Source organism: Rhinopithecus bieti, unplaced genomic scaffold, assembly GCF_001698545.2.
Source record: "Rhinopithecus bieti isolate Rb0 unplaced genomic scaffold, ASM169854v2 scaffold_63334, whole genome shotgun sequence".
Classification (NCBI taxonomy): Eukaryota; Metazoa; Chordata; class Mammalia; order Primates; family Cercopithecidae; genus Rhinopithecus; species Rhinopithecus bieti.
Genome location: NW_016823868.1, coordinates 104,276 through 130,932, shown reverse-complemented (window position 1 = coordinate 130,932; position 26,657 = coordinate 104,276). Strand labels below are relative to the sequence as shown.

The following is a 26,657-nucleotide window of genomic DNA, read 5'->3' as shown; positions in this document are numbered from 1 at the left end:
AACACTGGCCGTATCTGCTCTATCCTGGAGCGTCTTCCACCCTGCAAGGTTGCAGGGAGCCCATGGATACTGAACCAGCACCGAGAGTCCCACAGCCAAAGCCATCTGTCCATGGCGCGCCTGTCCCCTCAGCACCTCAAACCAAACCATCCAGCCCTATCTATCTCCTGTTCTCTCCTCTGTCCCACACACACGGGCCTGCTCCCTGAGCCTGGGAGTTGCTGACTCTGCCCCCACAAGGATCATCTCCAGCAGGGCAGCGTCGACAGGCCCGAAAGCCACCTGAGTCCAAAGCCGTCAAAGACAGCGTCTCCCTGGGAAACGGGCAAGTGGCCCCACTCATCCAGGGAGGCCAGGTGGGGAGGCAGGTCCTGGACCAGAAGAACGAAGGGGCCACAGCACAAACACGCCCATGAGCTGGGGCCGGGGTGCAGCGAGCCACCTACCTGGGCCACTGGGGTCACCAAGCCTCCGGAGCCGGCCACTGGAGGTCCGCGTGCCTCCTAAAGACAGAGACAAAGGGCAAAGGTCACACAAGGCCATTAGCGCTCTCCCTCTGGGTGGATGGCTAACACCGGGAGTGTCCTCACCTCTGCTCCTGCTGTGAGTTCCAGAACCAAAAACGGGGCCCATTTGAGGGCAGAGGCCCTACTCCTCCAGGTAACCGTGGACCCTGGAGGGATGACAGCCACTGCTGTCTGGCTGCTGGCGGGGCTCTGGGCCAAACCCTCACACACAGCCTCCCCCAAGCCGCACTGCTTCCGTTTTGCAGTAAGGAAGCTGGGTCTCCACAGACTGCCACTTGTCCATGGCCACACAGTGAATGAGAACTGCACACAGGTGAGCCCACGTCCACCAGACTCCAAACTGGGCTGCGCCCAAGTGTGTCTCTGCTGGACAGAGTCTCCTCCTTCCTCTGTGTCCACCCGTCTTATGAACCGGGGTTTCCCTACACCAGAGTCTACGACTCACCGGCAGTCCTGATCCAGCTCCCTTCACGCCCAGGGCTGGGTGCAGCTGGGCTGGATTTGGGGATGGAGTGGGACAGCCTATTTTTTCCTTTTGCCCCAGGAGGGAACAAAAACGGAACCTCAGATTAATGCAGCCTCCCGCAGCACGCGCTCCCTCTGCCCACACACAGGCCTTGGCCTGGGGCTGCTCGTTGGAGAGGCTTATGGCAGGCAAGTCCTAACTCGAGGAGATTTGCCAAGGTGCTAAGCCGAGCAAACCCGAAAGGCTGCCAGGAGGAGCGGCCCTGGGAGCACAGGCAGCCACTCTTGCTGCAGAGCACGGCGCTCTGGGGATGTCCCCTGGGCAATGCCGTACAGCCACCCTTCAGAGAGCTTCAGGGACACCCCACCAGCCCAGACCCACCAACAGTGAGATAAGGGATCAGGTAGACCCAGAGACCTCCCTGCATCTGATCACCATGCTGGCTGCTGGTCAAAGATGCCAGTTCCTCCCTGGAACCCGCCAGAGAGGCTCTCAAGCATCCACCCACCCACCTACCCACCCATCCACCTACTCATCCATTGATCTACCCATCCATCCACCCATCCACCCACCCATCTACCCCATCCACCCATGCATCCCATGCATCCACCCACCCAGGTACCCCATTCAATCCATTTTCATCTACCCACCCGTTACATCACACCCAATCCAATCACCCACCATCCATCCACCCATTCACCCATGGACCCATCCACCCACCACACCCTCCAACACATCCATGCACCCATCCATCAGCACTTCACCCATCTACCATCATCCATTTAATCATCCGTCCACCATCCACCCCCCATCACCACCCACCACCCTCTTCCTTCCATCCATTCCACAACCCCACTCCTAAACTGTGACCAGATGAAAATGGGTGCAGCCAGCTTGTTTCTAAACGTTCAGAGCTGAGGCAGAGTGACCTGCACACCTGGCCTTCGTGTCCAGCTTTCCAGGCCTGTATCCATGTTCCATAACTACAGGACACCAGACTCAGCAGCTGGCAGCAGAATGGGCACAGTGTGTCCTTCATGGAACTGGTATCAACTGGGTACCCGTCTCTACTAAGTCTGAACCTCTCTGGTGCTGGGGGGAACACCGAGATGGGCCCCAATTTTAGCTGAACCCATCCTCCAGGGAAAGCAACACCATGAGAAACGCGCGTGGCACAAGGCTCCAAAGAGGGAATGGGTCCTGATGCCTGGAGTAACCAGGGAGGCTTCACGGAGGTGGCGAGGACCAAGCTGAGCCTTGAAGTAATGGCCGGAGGACACTGAGCAGGGACACCCACTTCTGCTTGCGAGGGTCTGACGGCAGGCTGTGAGCTATACCTTAGCTCCGATTCACCGAACCCACAACCCCAGCAGGCAGGTGCTCCTGCCCCATTTCACAGAGGAGGAAGTGAGGCCCAGGGCTGGGCAAACTGCCCAAGGTTGCACAGCTAAGGAATTCACCTCCAGCACCCCCAGCCTGCCCCAGCCATGTCTGTGACCTCACCCAGCATCCTCCTCTTAGTGCTCACTCACTCTGCTCACTGCTAAGCAACAAAAACCCCACCAGGAAAACCCAGGAGGGCCAGTCCCTCCAGACAGAAAGGCAGACCTTGGCGCAGACCTCCAGGAGGCAGGGATGGAGGGACCAGCATCTGCCTCCCAGAAATGACAGCCCCCTTAAGACCAGGAGAGACGGCCCAGAGAGCGGCTCTGGTGGGCTGCCCGGGACCAGGACAGGAGAAGAGAGGGGAGGAGGATGAACCTGCTCCCAAGGCTGCTGAGTGGCACACAGTGAGCCTGGGCCCTCCAGCCCCAGCTGAGCTCACTTCCACGATGGCCATGAGCACACCTGACTGGAAGGCGCACTGCATATAATGCGCATGGGGTCACTATCCTGTTCCACACATCCCACGCACACACCATCAGGGCACTACTGGGATGCTCTGCTGTCTGGGGCTGAGAGTGAACTAGAGCTCTTCCCATAAATCCAGCACACCCCACCATAGAAACAACGGGGGGGTAAGGAGCGGCCGCCCAGCAGAGAACGGGACACACATTCCTGGATCGAGTCACTTCTGGCTGAGACATCTCTGCAGGGGATGCCGGCGACAAAGGCTGCCCTGTCCTTTTCCCTGGGCCAGACGGACACCACCCCTGCCCTCTGCCCCCCGGCACCGGGCAAAAGTAAAATAGAAGAGGTCCCATCCAGGTGAAACTCCCCAGGGCATCTTATCCCTAGGAAACAGGCTGGCCCACTCTCTCCAAACCCAGCACGGGGGTGGAGAAACGGTGGGGAAAACAGCATCTGTCTCAGATTTCTTGGGTGGAGTTTTTGTTTTATTTACACTGTTTATTTTTCTGATTTCCCAAAACAGGCATCTTGTGCCTGGCAGCCCTTGGCACAGAGAAGACGCAAAGCAAACTTCATTCATAAGAAGGGGACGAGCGCAGCCTGAGCGTCCCCTGCTCCTGAACAAATTGCCAGGCTCAGTGCAGCCGCTGTCACCACCACTGTTCCCAGGAAGAGACCTCTGGCCACAAGCAGCTCCAGTTCAGCTCCTTGGACCTAATTATTCAGGCCTGTGTCTGAGTCCAGCAAAGAGGTAGCTGGAAAAGTCTCCAAGACATCTAACGATTCCGTGACTCCAGTTGAGAACTGAGTTATCTTTATGTGATTTTAAAATAAAACATACTCAGAAGGAGAGAAGACAATTGAAATCTAGCTATCTGGAGTCATTCCAGATGAAAGTTTTTGAGTTTTGGGAGGCAAAGGAGGCAGGAAAGCCAGGAGTCAGATGATCAGAATTCGAATGCAGACCTCACCAGGCCCTTGCTGTGGGCCCTGGGAGATGACTTCCGTGTCCTGAGTCTCAGCTTCCTTGGGGACAGAGATGGTGCTCATAGGTTATTCTGAGTAAATGAGGTCACATAGTGCAAGTACTTAGGACAGTGCCTGGCACAAAATTAAAACTCAATAAGTGATATTATTAGTAGTAGTAGTACTTTTGAAATGGAGTCTTGCTCTGTCACTCAGGTTGGACTGCAGTGGCATGATCTCAGTTCACCACAACCTCCGCTTCCCAGGTTCAAGTGATTCTCCTGCCTCGGCCTCCCAAGTAGCTGAGATTACAGGCACCCACCACCACGCCCCGGCTAATTTTTGTATTTTCAGTAGAGACAGGGTTTCACCATGTTGGCCAGGCTGGTCTCGAACTGACCTCAGGTGATCCGCCTGCCTCAGCCTCCCAAAGTGTTGGGATTACAGGCGTGAACCACTGCACCTGGCTGTGATATTATTATATCAATAATACAATAGTCGGCCGGGCATGGTGACTCACGCCTGTAATCCCAGCAATTTGGGAGGCCAATGTGGGCTGATCACCTGAGGTCAGGAGTTCGAGACCAGCCTGGCCAACACACTGAAACCCCATCTCTACTAAAAATACAAAAATTAGCCGGGCATGGTGGCGTGTGTCTGTAATCCCAGCTACTTGGGAGGCTGAGACAGAAGAATCATTTGAACCTGGGAGGCGGAGGTTGCAGTGAGCCGAGATCGCACCATTGCACTCCAGCCTGGGTGACAGAGCGAGACTCTGTCTCAAAAAATAATAATAATAAATAAATTAAATAAAGAAATAAAACACACTTTGACGAGGTATAGCAAAAGACAGCAGAAGGCAGGAGCCTGGGGATCCAACACGGGCCAGCGTTCCAAGCAGAAAGAAATGCAGTGCTCACAAGCCAGAGAGAAGGTGCTGAAGACAGGAGACGAGCAGGCTCCCTGGTCCTGGAGAGGAAAGGGTGAGCCTAGACAGGACAAGCAAACTTAGGGCGCCCCGTGCAGCGTGCAGCGTCTTCCTTGTGGAACCAGCTCAGGGCACCAACAGCACAGCACCTTTCCAGCATTGGAGACCAGGTCAACTGCCCGGTGCCCTCCCTGCTCTTTTGCCCCAACTCCACCAAGTACAACCCCCTTTGGGCACAGCAGCTTTGTAGGGGTGGGCACTGGTCCACATATCTAGGAGCCCAGAGGCTTCTCTCCCTTTATTTATTTATTAATTTATTTAGAGATTGAGTCTCGTTTTGTCGCTGGAATGCAATGGCATCAACCTGGTTCACTGCAACCTCCACTTCCCAGGTTCAAGTGATCCTCCTGCCTCAGCCTCCCGAGTAGCTGGGATTACAGGCATGCACCACCACGCCTGGCTCATTTTTGTATTTTTAGTAGAGATGGGGTTTCACCATGTTGGCCAGGCTGGTCTCGAACTCCTGACCTTGTGATCCTCCCGCCTTGGCCTCCCAAAGTGCTGGGATTACAGGCATGAGTCACCACACCCGGCCACAGGCTTCTCTTAATGGACTTTCCCCAATGCATATAATTTGGGGAACCTAGATATAAGAAATACATACAGCATGAAGGTCTTTTATTTGTCTATTTTCAGAGGTGGGGTCTCAGGTGGCCCAAGCTGGTCTCAAACTCCTGGTCTCAAGCAATCCTCCTGCCTTGGCCTCACGCTGAGATTACAGGCACAAACCACCACACCCAGCTATTTTTTCTTTTACCTGGGTTTTTATGCTAGAATCTGGTAAGTCACAAGGTGGAATCTGGTAAGTCACAAGGTGGAAACGGGCACTCAGAATCTGAGCAGACCCTATTTGATGTATCATTGTTGTTACTTTAATGATTGGAATGCACCAACCACACCAGCCTTCTCAAAGGCCATTTTAGATCCTTATAGACCCCACCTGTGATGTAAGACAGCCACTCCAAACCCCTCTGGGGGCTCAAATAGACCAGACTTCTGAACCCCTGGGCAGAGCAGGGATGGGGCTGTCTCAGAGGAGGGGGACACCATCACACCCCTGCTCTGCCCTTGTGCTGACAATGAATGAGGCCTGGACAGTCTCTCCTCTATCAAAAGTCACCATTCCCTCAAAAGGAGCTTTTAGGATGAGACGTTATAAAAACTCACTTGTGCATAAACATCCATTTGCAATAATGACAGAAGTCATCTACAGAAAAGAATCTATTCCTGGCCGGACACGGTGGCTCACACCTGTAATCCCAGCACTTTGAGAGGCTGAGGCAGGCAAGTCATTTGAGTTCAGGAGTTCAAGACCAGCCTGACCAACATGGTGAAACCCAGTCTCTAATGAAAATACAAAATTAGCCTGCATGCTTGTAATCCCAGCTACTCAGGAAGCTGAGGCAGGAGAAGCAACTGAGCCCGGGAGGTGGAGGTCTCAGTGAGCTGAGATCGTGCCATTGCACTCCAGCCTGGGCGACAGAGTGAAACTCTGTCTCAAAAAAAAAAAAAAAAAAAAGAATCTATTCCCAATTTTTTTCTTGAGACTCCTGAGAGAGGCCAGGTGCAGTGGCTCATGCCTGTAACCTCAGCACTTTGGGAGACTGAGGTGGGAGGATGGCTTGAGGCTAGGAGTTGGAGACCAGCCTGACCAACACAGTGAGACTCCATCTCTATTAAAAAACAATGAAAGTTTAAAAAGCTCCCAAGATAGCCCCTGGGGAAAGGTGGGTCATGGAGACTTTCATCCAGGTCACCCCTGCCTCCCCCGTTTGTTTCCCTGTGGTTCCTTCCCACTTTGAGTCTGAGGTGGGGGTGCTTTGAGCCTGGGGTAGGGGCGGTTTGAGCCTGGGGTGGGAGCAGTTTGAGCCGGGGTTGGGGGCGTCCAGGATGCACAGGCTTCACTCCCTTTTTCTGAGGCTCAGTTTGCTCAAGGAGCTGTGAAGGGGTGGATCAAAGTCAAAGGTTTAAATTCCAGACTTATCTCCAGACTTAGTGGACAGCTAAAATAGTTTAGCTTATCTCCAGAGGAAGCTGAGATAAGGAGATAATGGCCACCTCCCTCTTCTCCTCCCCTCTGTCCTTGGCCTCTGCTACCTGGAGTTGTACCCTGAAGAGGTACACTGGGCACCAGACCCTCCTGGCCTTGCCCTGACCCCTCTCTGGACATAGAACAACCTTTCCCCACCCTCAAGGCTGACACCTGGGGCTGTGGATTAAAGTCAGTTTATTCATCCATGAGGTGAGCAATCCCCTTGCCTTGGGAACTTGCTCCCACAGAAGAATAAACACTGTAGAAGGCATTGTTCTCAGTGGTGGCATGCGCCTGTAATCCCAGCTACTCAGGAAGCTGAGGCAGAAGAATCGCTAGAACCCAGGAGGTGGAGGCTGCAGTGAGCCAAGATCACGCCACTGCACTCCAACCTGAGTGACAAGAGCAAGACTCTGTCTCAAAAAAAAAAAGGAAAACAAGACAGCACTCTGCCTCAAGGTCAGGAGTCCCAGCCATCCTCCCTGTGAAGTGGAAGGGGCACCCGCCAGCTCCTGTGAGAAGGAAACAGGCCCCCCAACTACAAAATGCCAACCAAAGCAGGCAGCACGCTGGTTCTGGCGCGGTGCCCTGGGCCTCTGTTCGGGGTAGGAGGAAGGTTAGGGGGAGGGCCGAAAGCCAAAGAAGGTCCATGGAGGCAGCCCCTCTCTTGGTGACCAGCCCCTCTCTTGATGGCAAGCTGCCAATAGTATCTGGCTCCCAGGTTGGGGAAGGTGAGATCAGCTCATACCTGCCCAGGGCCTTGCTCTGCCTGCATAGGCAGCAGGCATCCACCTCGCCAGATGGCCCTGCTCATCACAGGGCATCAGTGCCAGCCAAGGACCCACAGGGCCTCCCTGCAAAGGCTTACCAGTGGGCATCAGGACTCTGGGTCTCACCCATATAGGGTTCTCATATAAAATATAGGATGCTCAGTTAAACCTGGATTTCAGATAAACAATAAACAATTTTTTTTAAGAGATAAGGATCTTGCTGTGTTACCCAAGCTGGAGCTCAATGGCATGATCATGGCTCACTGTAACCTTGAACACTCCTGGACTCAAGCCATCCTCCACCCGTAGACTCCCAAAGCACTGGGATTGTAGGCATGAGCTACTAAGGCCAGCAAACAGTGAACCATTTTTAGGCATAAGTATATCCCAAATGTGTTGTGGGATGTGATTATACTAAAAATTAATCCTTGTTTATCTGAAATTCAAACTGAATTCATTGTCGGGGGAGATAACAGAGTGATGAATTGACACAGAGCACAGAGACAGCTTTTTTAAATTCTTAGCTGACCAAAGCCTGGTCTTTAGCTCCCTCGGGTCTCCAGAGATGCACTAAGGGTGGAAGTGACCAGGAGGGAGATAAAAACACTGAAGTCGGCCGGTCGCGGTGGCTCACGCCTATAATCCCAGCACTTTGGGAGGCCGAGGTGGACGGATCACAAGGTCAGGAGATCAAGACCATACTGGCTAACACAGTGAAACCCCGTCTCTACTAAAATACAAAAACAAAATTAGCCGGGCAAGGTGGCAGTCACCTGTAGTCCCAGCTACTCAGGAGGCTGAGGCAAAGAATGGCGTGAACCCGGGAGGCAGAGCTTGCAGTGAACCAAGATTGCGCCGCTGCACTCCGGCCTGGGCGATAGAGTGAGACTCTGCCTCAAAAATAAATAAATAAATAAATAAATAAATAATAAAAAAGAACACTGAAGTCTGAGTGTTAGCACTGAGCCGTGTGGCCTTGGACAGGCCTGCCCTTCTCTTGAGCCTCAGCTTCACATGCCACAACTGGCCAACAATAGCTACAAAGAGTCAGAAGCCAACGGCTGGGAGCCTGCTCCAGGAGGTAGGTATCATCAGGATGCAGAGAGAGTGAGGAGCTTTTAAAGCCAGCCTAGGCCAGGCATAGCAGCTCATGCCTGTAATGTTAGCACTTTGGGAGGCTGAGGCAAGAGGATCACTTGAGCCCAGAAGTTCAAGGCTGCAGTGAGCTGCAATTGCACCACTGCACTCCAGCCTGAGTGACAGAGACTTCGTCTCCAAAATAAAATAAAATAAAACAAAATAAAATAATAAAGTCAGCCTGTGTATTGGATTGCATGTTGTTCCAAAGCACCCAAAGTGAGAGAGGCCAGGAAGCAACGAGATGCAGAAAGGCAGGGGGAGGAGGTTGCAAGGCATCAGAGAAGACAGCTGACCCCCATCTCCACATACTCTTGGGGCATCCTGAGCCCCATTCACTCACCCAAGTGACAATCTCTGCACTAACAAGGTTGAGCCGCAGCTCATCACTGCAGCTGAGCTCCCTGCAGTAGCTGTGGTGGGGAAGGCTCCCCAGGAGGCCTGAGCAACCCAGAAACATCCACAGCACACTCCCCAGTCCCCTTAGAGGTTTCTGCTGATGAAAGTGCCCTGGCCCCTGGCTGAAGAGTCCAGTCCACTGGGCAGTTGTAGCTCTTACTACATTGACCTGGCTGTCAGGCTCTTATGAACTTAGTGAGGGGAGATGGGTTCCCCAGGGAAGCTTGCTGATACCCTCATGTTGCTGTAAATGCAAAGCCTGGTGACTCCATTATTCCTAGCAATTATAATATAGTAATAACAAGAGCAGCCATGCTCACCACAGACTGAAGGCATATGATGAGCCAGACACTGTGCTGGCAAGTGTGACTTTTGGAGGTAACACATTCTCCTTTAAGGAGGAAATGACTGAGCTTTGGAGGAAGGGTCCTCCATCTGGCCCCAGGCTCCTCTTTGACCTGCATCTCCCTCCTCCCGCTCCCCTGCTCCACTGCAGCCCCTCTGGCCTCCTTGCTGTTCCTGGAAGGCATCAAGCTTGCTCCCAGCCTAGTCCTTTCACTGCTGGCTCCTTCCTGTCTTCCCAATCTCAACTCAGCTGTCATCATCTCTGTGACCCCTCACCACTCATTCCAAAGCAGCCATCAGTCACTTCCTATGCAATCACCTTATCTTAATTCTCGGCATAGTTCTTAGTCCTATTTTGACAGTTTTCTGGAACTGATGAATTCATTGATTCTCTGTTTCCTTCTACTGCATGTACACTCCAAGAAAGAAGAGTCCTTGTTTGCTCACTGCTGTGCCCTACTGCTTGTCACAGCACCTGGCATACAGCAGGTGCTCAATAAATACATTTTTAAAAGAAAGAACAACTGGAAGGAGCCTGAAAGAGCGACTGGCTTGTGCCAAAAGTTCATCTTCAACTTCTTTAGATGGGATGGAGACCATCGCCATGCAACCACAGTTCTGCTGAGCCAGTGTGGTGGCTGATGGCAGGTGTCAGTTTGGCTGGATTAAGGGATGGATGGTAATGCACTGCTTCTGGGTGTGTCTGTGAGGGTGTTTCTGGAGGAGATGGGCATGTAAGTTGGTGGGCTGAGTGGTAAAGATCCTCCCTTAATGTGGATGACACCATTCCATTGCCAGACAACAAAAAGGCAGAGAAAAGGTGAATTCCTCTTTCTCCTGGAGCTGGATGTCTTCTTCTCCTGCCCTTGGACTTAGAACTCCCAGTTCTTGGCCGGGCACAGTGGTTCACGTCTGTAATCTCAGCAGTTTGGGAGGCCAAGGCGGGCAGATTACCTGAGGTTAGGAGTTCAAGACCAGCCTGGCCAATATGGTGAAACCCCATCTCTACTAAAAATATAAAAATTAGCTGGGCGTGGTGGTACACGCCTGTAATCCCAGCTACTCGGGAGGCTGAGGCAGGAGAATTGCTTGAGCCTGGGAGGCGGAGGTTGCAGTAAGCCAAGATTGTGCCACTGTACTCCAGCCTGGCTGACAGAGCAAGCAAGACTGTCTCAACAACAACAACAAAAAAAATAAAAATAACTCCCAGTTCTCCAGCAGTCCCCCAGGCTCTCAAGCCTTTGGCCTTGAACTAAGAGTTACACCAACAGCTTCCCAGATCTGAGACCCGCAGACTTGGACTGAGCCACAGTACTGGCTTTCCTGGGTCTCCAGCTTGAGGACGGCCTTCTGTGGTACATCTTGGTCTCCACAATGGCATGAGTCAATTTCCCTAACAAATTCCTTCCTATCTATCTATATTTCTCTCCATCTATCTGCCTATCTACCCACCCATCCATCACCTATCTTCTATCTGTCCATCTATCATGTATCTAATCAGTTTTTCTGTCTGCCTGTCCATCTGTCATATCTATCTATCTATCTATCTATCTATCTATCTATCTATCTAATTATCTATCTACCTATCATCCATCTATCATCTGGCTAGCTAGCTAGCCATCTATCATCTATCTATCTTTTTTTTCTTTTTGAGGTGGAGTCTCACTTTGTCTCCTAGGCTGGAGTGCAGTGGCATGATCTTGGCTCACTGCAACCTCCACCTCCCAGGTTCAAGCGATTCTCGTGCCTCCCAAGTAGCTGGGACTACAGACACGCACCACCACGCCCAGCTAATTTTTGTATTTTTAGTAGAAATGGGGTTTCACCATGTTATCCAGGCTGGTCTCGAACTCCTGGCCTCAAGTGATCCACTGGCCTCAGCCTACCAATGTGCTGGAATTACAGGTGAGAGTCACTGCACCCAGCCTATCATTTGTCTGTCTGTCTGTTTGTCTGCCTGTCTGTGTCTGTCTGTCTATCTGTCTGCCTGGCTATCTATCTGTCTGCCTGTCTATCTATCATCTACCTATCCAGTTGTCTGCCTGTCTGTCTGCCTGTCTGTGTCTGTCTGTATCTCTCTGTCTATCTGCTTGTCTGTCTGTCTATCTAGCCATCCATCCATCTCCTTTTGGCTGTCTCTCTGGAGAGCCCTGGCTGATGCAGGTGGTGCCTTGGTCAGTTCAGGCTGCCATCCAGACTACCATGGAGGGAGTGACTTAAACACCAGAAATGTATTTCTCAGTTCCAGAGGCCCAAAGTCCCAGATCAAGGTGCCATCAAGGTCGGTTCCCAGCGAGGCCTCTCTTCTTGGCTTGTAGCCACCTCCCTGCTGTGTCCTCCAGTCATTTTTTCTCTGTTTACAAGCGAGGGGGGAAGAGAGATCTCTGGTGTCTCTCCCTCTTCTTACAAGGACACCAATCCTATTAGATTAGGGTCCCACTCTATGACTTCATTTAACTTTAATTACCTCCCTAAAAGCCCTATCTTCAATGACAGCTGCATTGCGAGTTAGGGCTTCAACGCAGGAATTCAAGGGGGAGGGCACAGTTCAGTCCATAACAAATGGGAAACCATGTTCATGACCAAACTCCCCAGAAGATACGGCCCATCAGCATCGCCAGTGATTGCAAGCAAAGACCAAAGAGGAAAGGGGCCTCCGTGGGGGTGGCGGCTGATGCCAGGAACAAGGTTCCTCTTCCTATCTAACAGTGGGGAAGTGAGGCCGGCTGCAGATGCCATTTGGGGTGGGAAGAGAGGGGAGCTTCTCTTTGCACATCCTGTGCAGGTCCTGGCCTGATCCCCCTCCGTGCCTCCCACTTCTCATGCCCTCCTTTGTGTAGGAGAAATGCCGACCTCTGCTGGCTCAGGTGTCCAGGACCCCAGGCCTGCTGGCTTTGGGCTGGGTTCAACCAACGATAGGCTTGGGAGGAGCCTGGGAGGTGGGAGCAAGGGAGGGCGCGGGAGCTCTCCACCTCCTCTGCCTAAGACGGCTTCTCCAGCAGGAGGGTTGGTCCTTTGTGTAGTGCCAGCTCCTGCCAGAGTCCCACCTTTGTTTGGGTTCCCAGCAGGTGACTCTGGCCCCTGGACTCTGGTCACAGGCCTTCCTCCCTGTCATCCCCTGACCTAGGGGTGGCGGTGGCACCCTGCTGCCAATCTCCAGGTCACCCCCGCAATGCAAAGAACCCTTCCTCTGCCTGCATGGGTCCCTCTCAAGGCACTGAGAAGGGCCCTAACCACATGTCCACGGGGTCAAACATTTTTCGTAAAATTTACAAAATGGAAAATATTTTCCCTACGATCAATTAACATCCCTGTTCATTTCCAGTCTTGAGTTCCTGCCCGTCACATTTTCTCTCGTGTGAGGTGGAAACGGAGGCTTGCTGCCATGTGGGGGCTCCTGCTAAGGAGAAGTTGAACTGGAAAGATATTTAGTTTGGCTTTAGTTGGGTTATATTTATGTAGTTCCCATTTATTTCCATGTATAGTTCAGTTATTGCTCGCTATCCCGGTGTGGAAATGGATTCCAGGAATACTCGCTCCGCTCACCGTTCCAATTCCACCTACCGCGCAGAATCAAAAATCACAAGACACGAACATATCCTGCGGTGCCTGGCGCCGGAAAAATGCGCGCAGTGGAGAGAAGCAAGATTTGAAATGCACGGGTCCAGAAGCAAATCTGTGGAAAATTACTCCCATCACCAGAGGTGAAGTAGTAAGCAAAGGATTCAATTCCTTCAAGGTGGAGTCAAAACAGAAAAGTCTCTCTGGACAGAAATACATGCACAAATGCCTCATATGCAGTTAGAAATATCCCCCACTTTCCTCCCTCTTTCTTGATGGGAATCACATTCAAAAAAAAAAATAGGATTTACCAGAACTCCTGTGTTTCTTGAACAAAAAAATTGTAGCAGCACCACCAACTCCGTGTTGACCGCCACTTTTGTATACATCCCAACTACCAAAATAAAAATGAAGTTTGATCAACTAGGGAGATTAATTTGCTTTATTTATTTATTTATTTATTTTTGAGATGGAGTCTCACTGTGTTGCCCAGGCTGGAGTGCAGTGGCATGATCTTGGCTCACTGAAACCTCTGACCCCTGGGTTCAGGCCATTCTCCTGCCTCAGCCTCCCAAATAGCTGGGATTACAGACGTGCGCCATCCCACCTGGCTAATTTTTTATATTTTTGGTAGAGATGGGGTTTCACCATGTTGACCAGGCTGGTCTCAAACTCCTGACCTCAAGTGATCTGCCCATCTCAGCCTCCCACAGTGCTGGAATTACAGGCATGAGCCACCACACCCGGCCTATTTTTTTTTTTTTTTTTTTTTTTTTTTTTTAGACAGGGTCTCAGTCTCTCGCCCAGACTGGAGTGCATTGTCATGATCACGGCTCACTGCAGCCTCAACCTCCTGGGCTCAAGCAATCCTCCCATCTCAGCCTCCTAAGTAACTGGGACTGCAGGTGTATGCCACCATGCCCTGCTAAGTTTTGTATTTTTAGTAGAGATGGGGTTTCACCATGATGCCCGAACTGGTCTTGAACTCCTGGCCTCAAGTGATCCTCCTGCCTTGGCCTCCCAAAGTACTGGGATTACAGGCATGAACCACTGTGTCCAGCCTGATTAGTTTTCTATTCTCAAAATAGAAAACGATATTACAAAGTCATCATATTATAGAAGTAATGCCAAAAATGTGGGAGAAATAAAACTTTGGAGCTATGACAGGTAAGTTGACTGATACTCTTTTGCATGTAGTGATGTTTGTGATATTTAACAGCTGCTTATAATTTAACATTTGTTGTTATTTGTTTTCTCATTCTAAGTGAATCATTGCATCCATACCTTTAGAAGGCTGCATAAATCCACACGACTTTGATCTCCTGCCGACTGCCTCTCTGTTCCCTGTCCAGCCTTCACCTCTCCGATCCTCTGTGTAACAAGCTCTCTGCCTTTCAGTCCCTCTGTTCTAAATGCTCAGGTGGACCAGGCACTGTGACTCCCGCCTGTAATCCCAGCACTTTGGGAGGCCCAGGCAGCAGGATCACATAAACCCAGGAGTGCAAGACCAGCCTGGGCAACATAGTAAGACCCTATCTTAAAAAAAAAAAAAAAAAAAAATTAGCAGGGTGTGATGGCACATGCCTGTAGCTCCAGTACTTTGGGAGGCTGAGGCAGGAGGACTGCTTGAGGTTGGGAGTTCGGGACCAGCCTGGGCAACAAAGCAAGACCCTGTCTCTACAAAAAATAAAAAAATAATTAGGCTGGCATATTGTGTGCACCTATAGTCCGAGCCACTTGGGAGGCTCAGAAGGGAGGATTGCTTGAGCCCAGGAGTTCAAGGCTGCAGTGAGCCGTGATCACACCACCGCACTTCAGCTTGGGCAACAGAGTAAGACCTTGTCTTGGGAAAAATAAATAAATAAATAAATAAATAAATACTCAAGTGGTTTCCATTTCCTGGTTAGACGCCATTACATCCCCCATGAACAAACGGTATGCACGAGAAAGGTGAGCAGATGAACACGGCAGGGTCAGTGTGCCAAGAGGAAGATCACAGATCACACAGAGAATGACCAGTGGTCAAAAACTGCTGACTATGGCCGGGCCTGGTGGCTCATGCCCTTAATCTCAGCACTTCGGGAGGCCGACGCAAACCTATCACCTGAGGCCAAGAGTTGGAGACCAGCCTGGCCAACATAGGGAAACCCCGTCTCTACTAAAAATACAAAAATTGGCTGGGCGTGGTGGCATACGCCTGTAGTCCCAGCTACTCGGGAGGCTGAAGCAGAATTGGTTGAACCTGGGAGGTGGAGGTTGCAACGAGCCAGGATCGCACCACTGCACTCCAGCCTGGGCGATAGAGCGAGACTCCATCTCAAAAAATAAAAACAATAAAAACTGCAGACGCCAACAAGGAAGAGCCACAGGACAATACCCCAGGATGCGGGAAAAGTCTATGCCAGCCTTGGATCCCTTCTGCTTAATGGGTACCCCAGTCACCAAAGGGATAGACGCATTTCACTCAACCTATATCCAGCCATTGGAGTATAACACAGGGATGTGCCATAGAGAGAGATGGGGACCAATAGGTAGAGGGGTGATGGGGAGGAAGACCGAGGCAAGAGGAACAAAACGGGGACTGCAGAGGGTAGGTAGGTGGCAGGAGCCTGAGGGTTCCAGAAGAAACTGCTGCACAAGTAACAAGCCAGGAGGGTGAGTGACAGCCAGGAGAGGTTGCCCAAGAAAACAGAGACATCTCCGGGGGTACAGATGCATCTTGAGGGGCCGAGGAAGAGATGGGGAAGGGGTGGCTCTGTGGAGCCCCCGGCATGACTGCCAGTGGTGAAAAGGAATCAGAGACCTCAACAAGGGGATGACTTTTCAAACAAGGAAGCACTGGGCCTTCTCAGGGGCACCAGCAGACTGAGGGCAAATGGCATTCCGTTCATTAAACTCTTAATAAAATGTCGAGGTAAGAACACTTCTCTGGTTTTGGGGGCAATCCCAGAAATACCAGAAAAGGGACCCATCATGCGCAATCTTTTCTTAATTACCTGGAGAAATGTATGGTTACCTAAGACAGAGAAAGGTAGCCAAAGCAAGTGGAGGCCAGGCACAGTGACTCATGCCTGTACTCCCAGCGCTTTGGGAGGCTGAGGCAGGAGGATCGCTTGAGGCTGGAAATTCAGTACCAGCCTAGGCAACAACAAAGCAAGACCCAGTCACTACAAAAAAAAAAAAAAAATTTTTTTTTGAGATGGAGTTTCACTCTGGTTGCCAAGGCTGGAGAACAATGGCACCATCTCGGCTCACCGCAACCTCCGCCTCCCCGGTTCAAGCGATTCTCTTGCCTCAGCGCTCCTGAGTACTGGATACAGGCATCCACCACGCCTGGCTAATTTGTAGTTTAGAGAGACCAGGGCTTCTCCTGTTGGTCAGGCCTGGTTCGAACTCCTGACCATCAGTGAGTCTGCCGCCTCAGCCTCCAAAAGTGTAGGATTACAGCCATGAGCCACTGCGCTGGCCACTTACAAAAATTTTCAAAATTAGCCAGGCATGCAGTGCACACCTGTAGTCCCAGCTAACTCGGAGGCTGAAAGGGAGACCAATTGAAACTGGGAGGTCCGAGACTGGGAGGTCATGATCACGCCACTCACTCCAACCGGACAACACAGCAAACCCTGTTTAATAATAATAATCAATAATGCAAGGTAGAAGAATGTTATTTATTATTTTGGAGGACGGATCTCGCTCTTCACCCAGCTGGAGTGCAGTGGCGCAATCTCAGCCACGAAAGGCCCCGCCGCAGTTCACGGCCATTCTCCTGCCTCCAGGTTCACACCACTGTCCGTTGCCGCTCCAGCCTCCCGATAGCGGGACCACAGGTGCGCCGTCACCATGGCCAGCTAATTTTTGTATTTAGTAGAGACGGTCACCGTGGTCCCGAATCCCTACCTCATGAACCGCCTGCCTCAGCCTCCCAACAGGCTGGAATTCAGGCATGAGCCACCGCTCCAACCTAAGAATTTATTTTATTCCCAGCACTTTGGGAGGCCGAAGGGCAGATTGCGAGGTCAAAGATCGAACCATCCTGGCTAACACGGTGAAATCCCGTCCTACTAAAAATTCTACAAAAACTAGCCGGCGGGTGGCGGGTCGCCTGTATGCGGGCTCCATGGTGCTAGCGCAGGAACGCTGAGGCAGGAAACGGTTGAACCCGGGAGGCGGAGCTGCGTGATGAGATCACGCTCACTGCACCAGTCCTGGGCGACACACCTGTGAGAACTCCGTCTTCAAAAACAAAAAAAAAAAAAAAGAATTAAGACAGCAAGCTCTAGGTTGAAGGCCAGTCTCCACCTAGCCCTGGGCCCAAACTATAAGCACTGTGACGGCTACTGTAACATCTTTACTCAGATACCCAGGGCCCAGACCCACACCCACCAAGGAGGAGCGTCCGACACCCAGCACTGGGGAGAGACGGTCCCCTACATAGAAGTCCACCGGAAGAACTGTTATAGTGAATATCATGAAATCCAAGCCTGAGACAAATTTCAAGGAAAAGACAGAATTCAAGCAACATTCATCATGGGTGAGTATCCACTCTGAAAATATATGCCTTTCATATTAAATCAAACCCTACCTCATGTTCCTGTCAAACAAGCACTGAATGAACACAAAAAGAATGCTACAGTGCAACATTGTTAGTTTCCTTCAATTCCCGTTCCACAGTGTTTGGCAATAAGTAATACAGAAAACTGACAACAAAAAGCAAAAAGAGAAAGAGGATACAGCGTATCGCTAGATTGCTTCCTTAAAAAATTAAATAGAAACAATGATAAGCATAGGCCAGGTGGTGGCTCACGCCTGGGATCCCACACTGTTGGGAGGCCAAGGCGGGCAGATCACTGAGGTTGGAGTTCGAACCCACCTGACCAACATGGGACACCCCGTCTGCCAAAAATACAAAAATTAGCTGGGCGTGGTGATGCAGGCCTGTAATCCCAGCTACTTGGAAGGCTGAGGCAAGAGAATTGCTTGAACCCAGGAGGCGGAGGTTGTAGTGAGCTGAGATCGCGCCATTGCACTCCAGCCTGGGCAACAAGAGCGAAACTCCATCTCAAAAAAAAAAAAAAAAGCATAATGCAAGCTGGGCGCAGTGGCTCATGCCTGTAATCCCAGCACTTTGGGAGGCCGGGGCGGGTGGATCACCTGAGGTCAGGACTTTGAAACCAGCCTGGCCAACATGGTGAAACCCATCTCTACTAAAAATACAAAAATTAGCCGGGCATGGTGGCGCATGCCTGTAATCCCAGCTACTCAGGAGGCTGAGGCAGGAGAATTGCTTGAACCCAGGAGGCAGAGGTTGCAGTGAGCCAAGATTGAGCCACTGCACTCCAGCCTGGGCGACAGAGTGAGACTCCATCTCAAAAACAAAATAAAACAAAACAAAACAAAACAAAAGAAGCAGCATAATACAAAGGCCTAGCAATTAAAGCGTTAACCCCCAGCTACCAGGAAGGCTCTGTTAGCCAATGACTCATCACCCCAGCCGAGGTCACCACACCTTGGGTCTCTGATGCTAGAGGCAACATGATGCCAACATTGGCGAGAAATCCACCTCCTCCTCCCCACCCCTCGATGCCGGCCTCTGTGTGCACTTGCAGCTGTTCCACGACCGGTGCCTCCATGTTGTCTATACCACCGGCTCACCTCCCAGCAATAACCTAACAGCCCGACACCTCTGTAGACCCTGTGGCTACAGAAAGTCCCCTGTTATTGGTGGGTTTTGCAGACAACCCTCCAAATCCCTCTAGGTTGAGTTAGTCAAGTCCTTAACAAGCTGGAAGATGACAGGGGTTGGATGTAACCCACTTCCAAGTGGCTTGGGTTACATGGACATTATTCCCCTGCTGGGATCTGATTTGGGATGGAAACAGGAGCCATAGTTTACGGGAAGGCTGTGAAAGGAAGCCCGGGCCCCAGGATGTGGATCAGGTTGATCTGCCGCACAAGGCCCGGGGGCGGCCCACCTGCCTGCTCTGCCCTCTGCCCAGCCCTTCCTGGTAACCACACTCACCCGGGGCCCATCTCAAACCTGGCAGGCAACGCTGCTGCTCTCATCTCAGCCGCTGCCCCAACACGCCTGGCCTGGCCAGGACAGGTGCCCAGGCATGGCATTCAGGGACGTCCTCGGCTTCCGGGGCCCAACCCCTGGTTCCCAGGTGCAGCACTGGGAAAAGCAGAGGGCCCTGGCCATGGCATAGGCCTCATCACGGTCCTTTCAGCAGCCTGGGAGGAGCCAGACCTCTTTAGGAGTCAGAAAGAGAGCAATGCACCCACCTGGGCAGAGACTGAAGCCACATCCCCACTGAGAAAAGATGACACTCCTACCTGGACCCCTTCTCTGAAACCCCAGGCCAGGGTGGGGCAGGAGTCAGCGAGAGACTCCAATGCTCCAGAGCATTTCTGGCCCTCTGTGCCCCCTAACCCAGCACTTCTGGGGACCCACACACTCAGGGCAGAGTGGCCATCCAGGGTTCCTCTCACCCAGACACAAAGGCCACTGAAGGTCCCGGGCCAACGCTGCTCTGAGGATGACAAGCGACTTGGGTTCCTGCCAGAGACAGCAGGCAGCCTGGGTCTAAGGGCCGCCCAGTGACTTGAAGCTGGGATCATCTTACATTCCCTGTACCACTCCTGTTTCCTGTCCTGGAGGTTTTCAGGCTGCCAACAGCCAAGCTTTGGAGAACCAGGTCAGATTAGGCTGGGAACAAAGCTCAGCTGTCACAGAGCTGCCGAGAGGCCATTGGTAAGCAGTGCCCAGGAGCCGCCCCTCCCCTGCCGGCAACAGCTCAATGTCTCCCTTCACAGGGGCTGCAAATGGACCTGCACCCAGGGTGGGGTCAGGGAGATAAGGCAGAGAGAAACTGGGCTGGGAGTAGAGTGCCATGTTCTACCCTGGAGACCCAAGGCCAGGCAACCCTGCAGAGCTGGTGCCCAGAGCCTCCAGGGTACAGCAGAGGAGGCAAACAGAGCCTGACACTCAGCAGCGCCCAGCAGACGCTTCTGGAATGAATGACCAAATCCACATGGAGAGTTGAAACGGCCTAGGAACCTCAGGGAGACAAGCAGCTCACAGCTCAGCAGGGCCGCTCCAGTAGAGCAGGCTAATGCCAGGCCTCCTGGCAAAGTTCCCGGGACAGGGGCACAACTGTTGCATCAGGAAAGGGGCAGAGGTGACCAGCCCATCAGCCATGGGGGCACTTCACTGCCCCCACAGAAGCTCGTCACCCACAGGCCTGGGTGCCACACGATCCCCATGCCTGGCATTACGACGGCTCCCTGCCAGGGCCCTGCACCCACCAGGACTGACTCCCTTTGGTCAGTGATTCCAGAGCACCATGACCTGGCAGTTGCCGTCAGGCCTGCCTGGCTAAGGGCTCTCCCCGAGACTGAGCCACTTCACACAGCAAAGTGAGCCACTGGGCCACAGAGCTGTGTGCTGTGTACAAGCCCTGAGGCCTTCCCCCAGGCACTGGCACCCACTGATCCCCATAAATCCCTGGCAACCACCTAGAGCTGGGACGTTTCCAAGGTAATGGTTCCAACAAACAGAGGCGCAGGAACCCAGCGCGTCACCTCCCTCCTCACCCCAAAGGTTCACACCCCTAGGGGCCTGAAGCCTCTCTCTGGAGCCCCTCCTACCCTAAAGCCAGCTGGATCTGCCCAGGAACTGCCATCATCACCCCTAGGCCGGGCCTGCACTGATGTGTACTGAACTTTCCTTATCAGGTCCATCTTAGGCAAACTTCGGAGCCCACGCAAGGCTGCCTGGGGACAAACACTGGGGCGGAAACAGGGGCCACCTCTAGGTCCCAGTCCCGTGGGACTGTCAGGGCTGCCTGGGATGGGTGGGCAGGAGAGTGTCAGAGGAGGGCAGCCCAAGGACCGGGTAGGGGTGGACAGTGTCCCCTTCCATGGGTCCTCAAGTGAGATGTCCTCTGGGACCTCCAAGCAGAGGGTTGGCTCCCATGTTACCTGGACCTGGACTCCAGACCACTGCCCCGAAGTGGCAATCCTGGGTCCCCCTGCACCTGTCCTGGCTTGAGTTGGTCCCACTTGTGGGGGGCGGTTCCAGGAAGAAAGTGGACTGTCGCAAACTCAACGCCCCGCTGCCAGGTGCCTTGACCTCGGCTATCAGAACCCCTCTGGGCAGGCCGGGGAGATCTGACGGGCAAGTGCCTGCGGTTGGCGCGAGCGGGCAGGGCAGGTGGCCCCTGCCTGGGCATGCCTTCTTATCTTTGCAACAGACTAGGGAGAGGGCTGGCCCAGGACTTAGGCTCAGCCAGCTGTCTCACAACTGGGGGGCCTCGGCGGGGGACACAAGTCAGACAGAGCCACAGACTAACTTATAGAGGTGGCTTTTTCTCTCCAGCCCAGGTTCCCTGAATGTGCCAGGGCAGACAAGCATGGACGTGAGGAGGCAAGAGGCAGCGAGAACAGGCACGGAGATGGGGTTGGGGGAGAAGAAGAAGAAGCCCTGGGCTTGTGCCCTTCCCACGCTTGCCTGGCACCAGGTTCGCTGACTGGGGAAGTGTTCTCTGAGGGTGCAATTCCTTGCCCTTCCCGTAAGTCAGCTCCCGGGGCGCTGGGTGGGGGTGCAGCCCTGTCCACCATGGCGAGCCAGCGTACTGAGTCACAACAGAAGCTGCTTCCTCTGCGGGTGCAGCCTCCCTCCCTGCCCAGGACTCAGAAGTCATGACAGCATAGAGCTTTTGAATCACAGCTGGTGCCCCTTCAGGAATCTCCTGAAAGCCCCAGAGAAACTCCAGAGTGGCCAGGCACGGTGGCTCATGCCTGTAATCCCAGCACTTTGGGAGGCTGAGGCGGGTGGATCACCTGAGGTCAGGAGTTCCAGACCAGACTGGCCAGTATGGTGAAACTCCGTCTCTACTAAAAAATATAAAAATTAGCTGGGCACGGTGGCATGCATCTGTAATCCCAGCTACTCAGGAGGCTGAGGCATGAGAATTGCTTGAACCCAGGAGGCAGAGGTTGCAGTGAGCCAAGATCGCGCCACTGCACTCCCGCCTGGGCGACAGAGCGAGACTCCATCTCAAAAAATAAAAAATAAAAAAAGAATCCCCAGAGTCATTCCCAGGTGCCAGTGGGGGTGCCACGCAACCTCAGTCCCGCTTCTGTGGCTCATGGGCCTTGGGTAAGTCCTCCTGCCACTGCCACACACAGAGAGTTTCCAGGGGAGCCTGGGAGTAACAGCAAGTTCCATGTGACCTAGTATGCAAAGGGAGTCCCAAAACTCAGAATCCAGAGAACCGGGGGGTACAGTGCAGCTGGCTCCAGTGCTGAGGGGCTGGGGAAGAGACCCTGCGCCGTACTCTGACTACAGTAAGGGAAGATCATGGAGGCTCCTGGAACTTCCTAGCAATGGCGTAACCCCAGCCTTCTCCATCCTCCTGCTGTCAATGACAATCACAATCACAACAGCAGCTAACAGGCCACAGAGCAGGCATTTCTCAGCTTTTTCAAATATGAACTCGTTTGACGTTTACAACAACATAGCACTGTCCCATTTAACAAATGAGGCAGGCTGGGCGTGGTGGCTCACGCCTGTAATCCCAACACTTTGGAAGGCCAAGGCAGGCAGATCACGAGGTCAGGAGTTCAAGATCAGCCTGACCAACATGGTGAAACCCCATCTCTAGTAAAAATACAAAAATTAGCTGGGCGTGGTGGTGCACTCCTATAATCCCAGCCACTCAGGAGGCTGAGGCAGGAGAATCACTTAAACCTGGGAGGCAAAGCTTGCAGTAAGCTGAGATCATGCCATTGCACTTCAGCCTGGGCAACAGAGTGAGACTCCGTCTCAAAAAAAAAGAAAAGAAACACACACACACCACACACACACACCACACACACACACACACCACACACACACCACACACACACACAAACAAATGAGGCAAATCAGATGCATGAGGTGAGAACCTTGTGCCACAGGGAGAGGCGCAGCCCAGTGAGATTTAATCCCAAGAGGTTGGCGGCTCTGAGCCCCCAAGTGTAACCACTGGACCACACTGCCTGTAGACTACCACTATCTGCAACTCACTAGAAGGCCAGGTGAGGCACATCAGGAAAGCCTGGAGCAGCAGTGGAGCTGTCAGAGAGCATGTTCCCAGTGTCCCCCTAGATCCCGCAGCTGCCCCGTGTGGGCCCTTGCTGCCTTCCCCATTGGACAAGACCTTCTTACAGATGGAGCTTCATGACGTCACCTAGGCTAGAGTGCGGTGTCTGTTTCCGGGCGCTGTCACAGTGCTGCAGCCTTGAACTCCTGGGCTCAAGCGATCCTCCTGTCTCAGTCTCCTGAGTAGCTGGGACTACAGGTGCACCTAGCCAAGTCCCTTTTTATTCTCCACTACTCAAGACTTCTTCCTCAAGACCCAGCTCAATCTCACCTCCCCCTAAAACCTCTGGGGCATTCCTGTAGTATTTGGAGGATGAACTGCTCAGGAGGGAAGCGTGTTAATGAGCTGGTGTCTCACCCTCATCCTGACTCCCAGTGAGAATGTAAGTTCTCTGCAAGCAAGGACTACATCTCATTATCATTTCTGTACCCACTCAGACCTGGCCATGTGTGCCCAACACATAAAGTGTGTTCCATGACTGTGTATAGACCCACGGTACTTGAGATTGCCCCAACACATCCTTCTAAAATCTTTCTCCTTTTCAGAGGCTCATGAGTGTTCAAACCAGCTCTACCAGGAACAACATTATAGTCATTCAGTTTATTCTGAAGCCCATATACAGGTCCAGAAGCAATCATCCCGCTCAATCCAGATGAAAAAATAAAAACCTTCCTGTTGTCCTTGGATTGTCAGAGCCTAGGAAGATTTTTAACATCTTTTGCTGCTTTCCTTAATTTCATGGTGTTGATGGCTGTTGAGAGGTCAGCCTGACTCCTGCAAGTGCCCCTACCTGGAACAGGGCTGCTACCAAGAGAGCTCCAGGACACTCAGAATGAGGGCAAGAGGCCACCTTCACCATCAGCCCCCTCCAGTCTGACCCCATACGACTGCAACACAGTGACCCAGCACACCTTGGGCCACTGCCAAGCAGGGAGCAAACCAGAAATGGTCTGAGTCCTCCCCTCCCCCATCCTCAGAGGGGCCCGCCCCTCTAGGTAAACACAAGGAGCCACCCAGGCTGCTTTACAAGAGCTGGTTCCTGCTCCCCCCACAAACTCTACTTCCACCTACTGCAAAAGGTTCTGTCCTTTTTTTAAAAAAAGAAACCCAGTGAGGGGTGGCGTAGGTGTGGAAGAGAGGAGAAAGGGACAAGTGATGGTCTCCCCGTCTCCAAATAAGCCGCAGGTGCAGAGACTCCAAGCCTGCTTCAGGGTCCTTCCGGCATCTGTGCAGGAGGAGGGTCTCCGCAGAAAAAGCCCAGGACCCACGACCTGGGAGGACCCTGGTCACCCCCACTGTCTGGACCCACCAGTGGGAGATGAAGTGTAAGAAGCCAAGGGCAAAGGGCCCTCCCTAGGCGGGTTAGAGAGCCCCAGGAAAGGGCTGTGCACCGCGCGATCCCCACAACCATCTCAAGTATTTGGAGCATGTTGGGGAGGAAGCCCCAGTGCCAAAACCAAGCATGTGCCACCTGGAAGCCCGCTCCCTCCCACCAGCACACCAACCCACCCACGCTCCTGACAGAGCTGTGCTTGGGGCGTGGAGAGGGCCATGTTGTTTGCAACAACCGGGTGAAAGTTGAAATTCTAAGCTACAGGCCGGGCGCGGTGGCTCAAGCCTGTAATCCCAGCACTTTGGGAGGCCGAGATGGGTGGATCACGAGGTCACGAGATCGAGACCATCCTGGCTAACATGGTGAAACCCCGTCTCTACTAAAATACAAAAAACTAGCCGGGCGAGGTGGCGGGCGCCTGTAGTCCCAGCTACTCCGGAGGCTGAGGCAGGAGAATGGCGTGAACCCGGGAGGCGGAGCTTGCAGTGAGCTGAGATCTGGCCACTGCACTCCAGCCCGGGCGACAGAGCAAGATTCCGTCTCAAAAAAAAAAAAAAAAAGAAAGAAATTCTAAGCTACTGACCCAGAAGGGAATTTTCGGGGAAGTTCTTCGTAATCCTCTTTGAGACAAGGTATTCTTTATCACTCATTTTGGTTCCTAAATACGGAAAGCCAGAGGAAACCGACAACGGCCCAAAGGCAGGGGGATGGCCGCGAGGACTCCTTCACCTCCAACTAAGGCCCATGATTCTGTCCTTCATGGGTCCTTGGCAGACAACTTTCTATTCGAATGAATTAAAGGAGGAACATTAAACAGAGGGTTTCTAGAGTTAGAAAAGGAGACGCTGTTCATGATTTGAGGACTGAGGAGGACAAAGGATCCTGCCTGCCTCAATCCTTTGGAGAAAACCACAAAGGAAAAAAAAAAAGGAAAGGAAAAGACAAAGAATGAAGATCTGGATTTCCCTTAACCTGCCCATGCGGCCTCGGTGTGCCCATCTGTGAAATGGAACTTCAGAGTGCCAGAGGGGGAGCCTCTTATGAAGGCTCCTGAACCGGCTCATGGTGAGGCCCTAGTCAGGCCCCCTCCGCCTGCTTAGGGCGGGCCCTGCTAGGGTGGAGTAAGGATGTCAGCCGCGGGCGTCCTGAGCGCAAAACACGAACCCGAGTCGCCAAGTTTGGGCGCTGCTGGACAGTCCCATCTGGAGGCCGTCCCGTGCCCCACTGGGTAGAGGAGAAACCGGAGAGAATCCGAAGAAAGGATGCTGCGGCCTGGATCACCAGCCCTGGAGGCTGAACCCAAGAACACCGCTCCACCCAGCCCCCACCCCATCCACCCACACAGACGCACCAGGGACCCAAAGCACCCGGCCGACCTGGAAAGTCAGCGATTCCTGCGAGGGTACAAGGGGCGAGGAGGAGGGAGCGTCCCCCAGTGCAGCCCCTCAGACACTCGAGCGAGGGCTGAAGACAGCGCAAGGGACGTTCGGCTCAGGTCGAAAGTGGCCCGACAGCGGCCCTGTCCTGGGAGAAATTCGACCTGCGGTGTGTCCGCCACGGGGACTCGCTCAGCTCCGCGGGCGCCTCGCCACTCCCGGCCGCAGGCGCTCAGGTGAGCAGGGCTGGTCCCGGGACACCGACCCCTTCCCACCCCGGGCGCGAAGCCCACCTGAGTAAGATTTCTTCATGGTGCCGCCGTGGCCGCCGCTCCCAGGAAAGTGTGGCGGCGAGGCCGCGGGACGCGGGCTCCCAGGGCGCTAATCCCGGGCCGGGAGTAGGAAGGAGGAAGGAGGAGGCGACCCGCCGCCTGGTGTGCACCGACCCGGCCCCGCCCCCGGCCCCGCCCCATCCCCGCCCCTCCTCGGAGATGCGCATAGAACCCCTGGACAGCCGGCTGTGGTCCCGCCCCCACGCCGCCCCTGCCCCGCCCCTTGAAGGTGCGCGCCGAGTCCCGCCCCTGCCCACCCCTGCGCGGCGCTGCACCTGGCGGAGCGCGGCTGGCTGGCGCCGGGCCTGGGAGGGGGCGCCCCCGCGCGGCAGCGCAGATCAGGCCAGGCCGGGGGTGGGGGCCGCCCGCGTGGCCCCCCACGCCCTCAGCTCTGCACCCCCCGCTCCCCGCGTTGGCGCCAATGGCTGG

The 26,657-nt window shown here is 53.4% G+C and overlaps 1 protein-coding gene across 1 annotated transcript in view; it reads right to left on the bottom strand.

The window, feature by feature from the left end:
* The window catches only part of SEPTIN9 (septin 9), a 213,902-nt gene extending 187,573 nt beyond the window's left edge, over nucleotides 1-26,329 (bottom strand). The window contains exons 1-2 of the mRNA XM_017861941.1: nucleotides 26,190-26,329; nucleotides 447-503 (exon numbers count right to left, since the gene is read on the bottom strand). Of these exons, the coding sequence (XP_017717430.1) occupies nucleotides 447-503; nucleotides 26,190-26,208 (76 nt within the window). The 5' untranslated portion in view covers nucleotides 26,209-26,329. The remainder of the gene's footprint in view (nucleotides 1-446; nucleotides 504-26,189) is intronic.
* Between the last annotated feature and the right edge of the window lie 328 nt (nucleotides 26,330-26,657).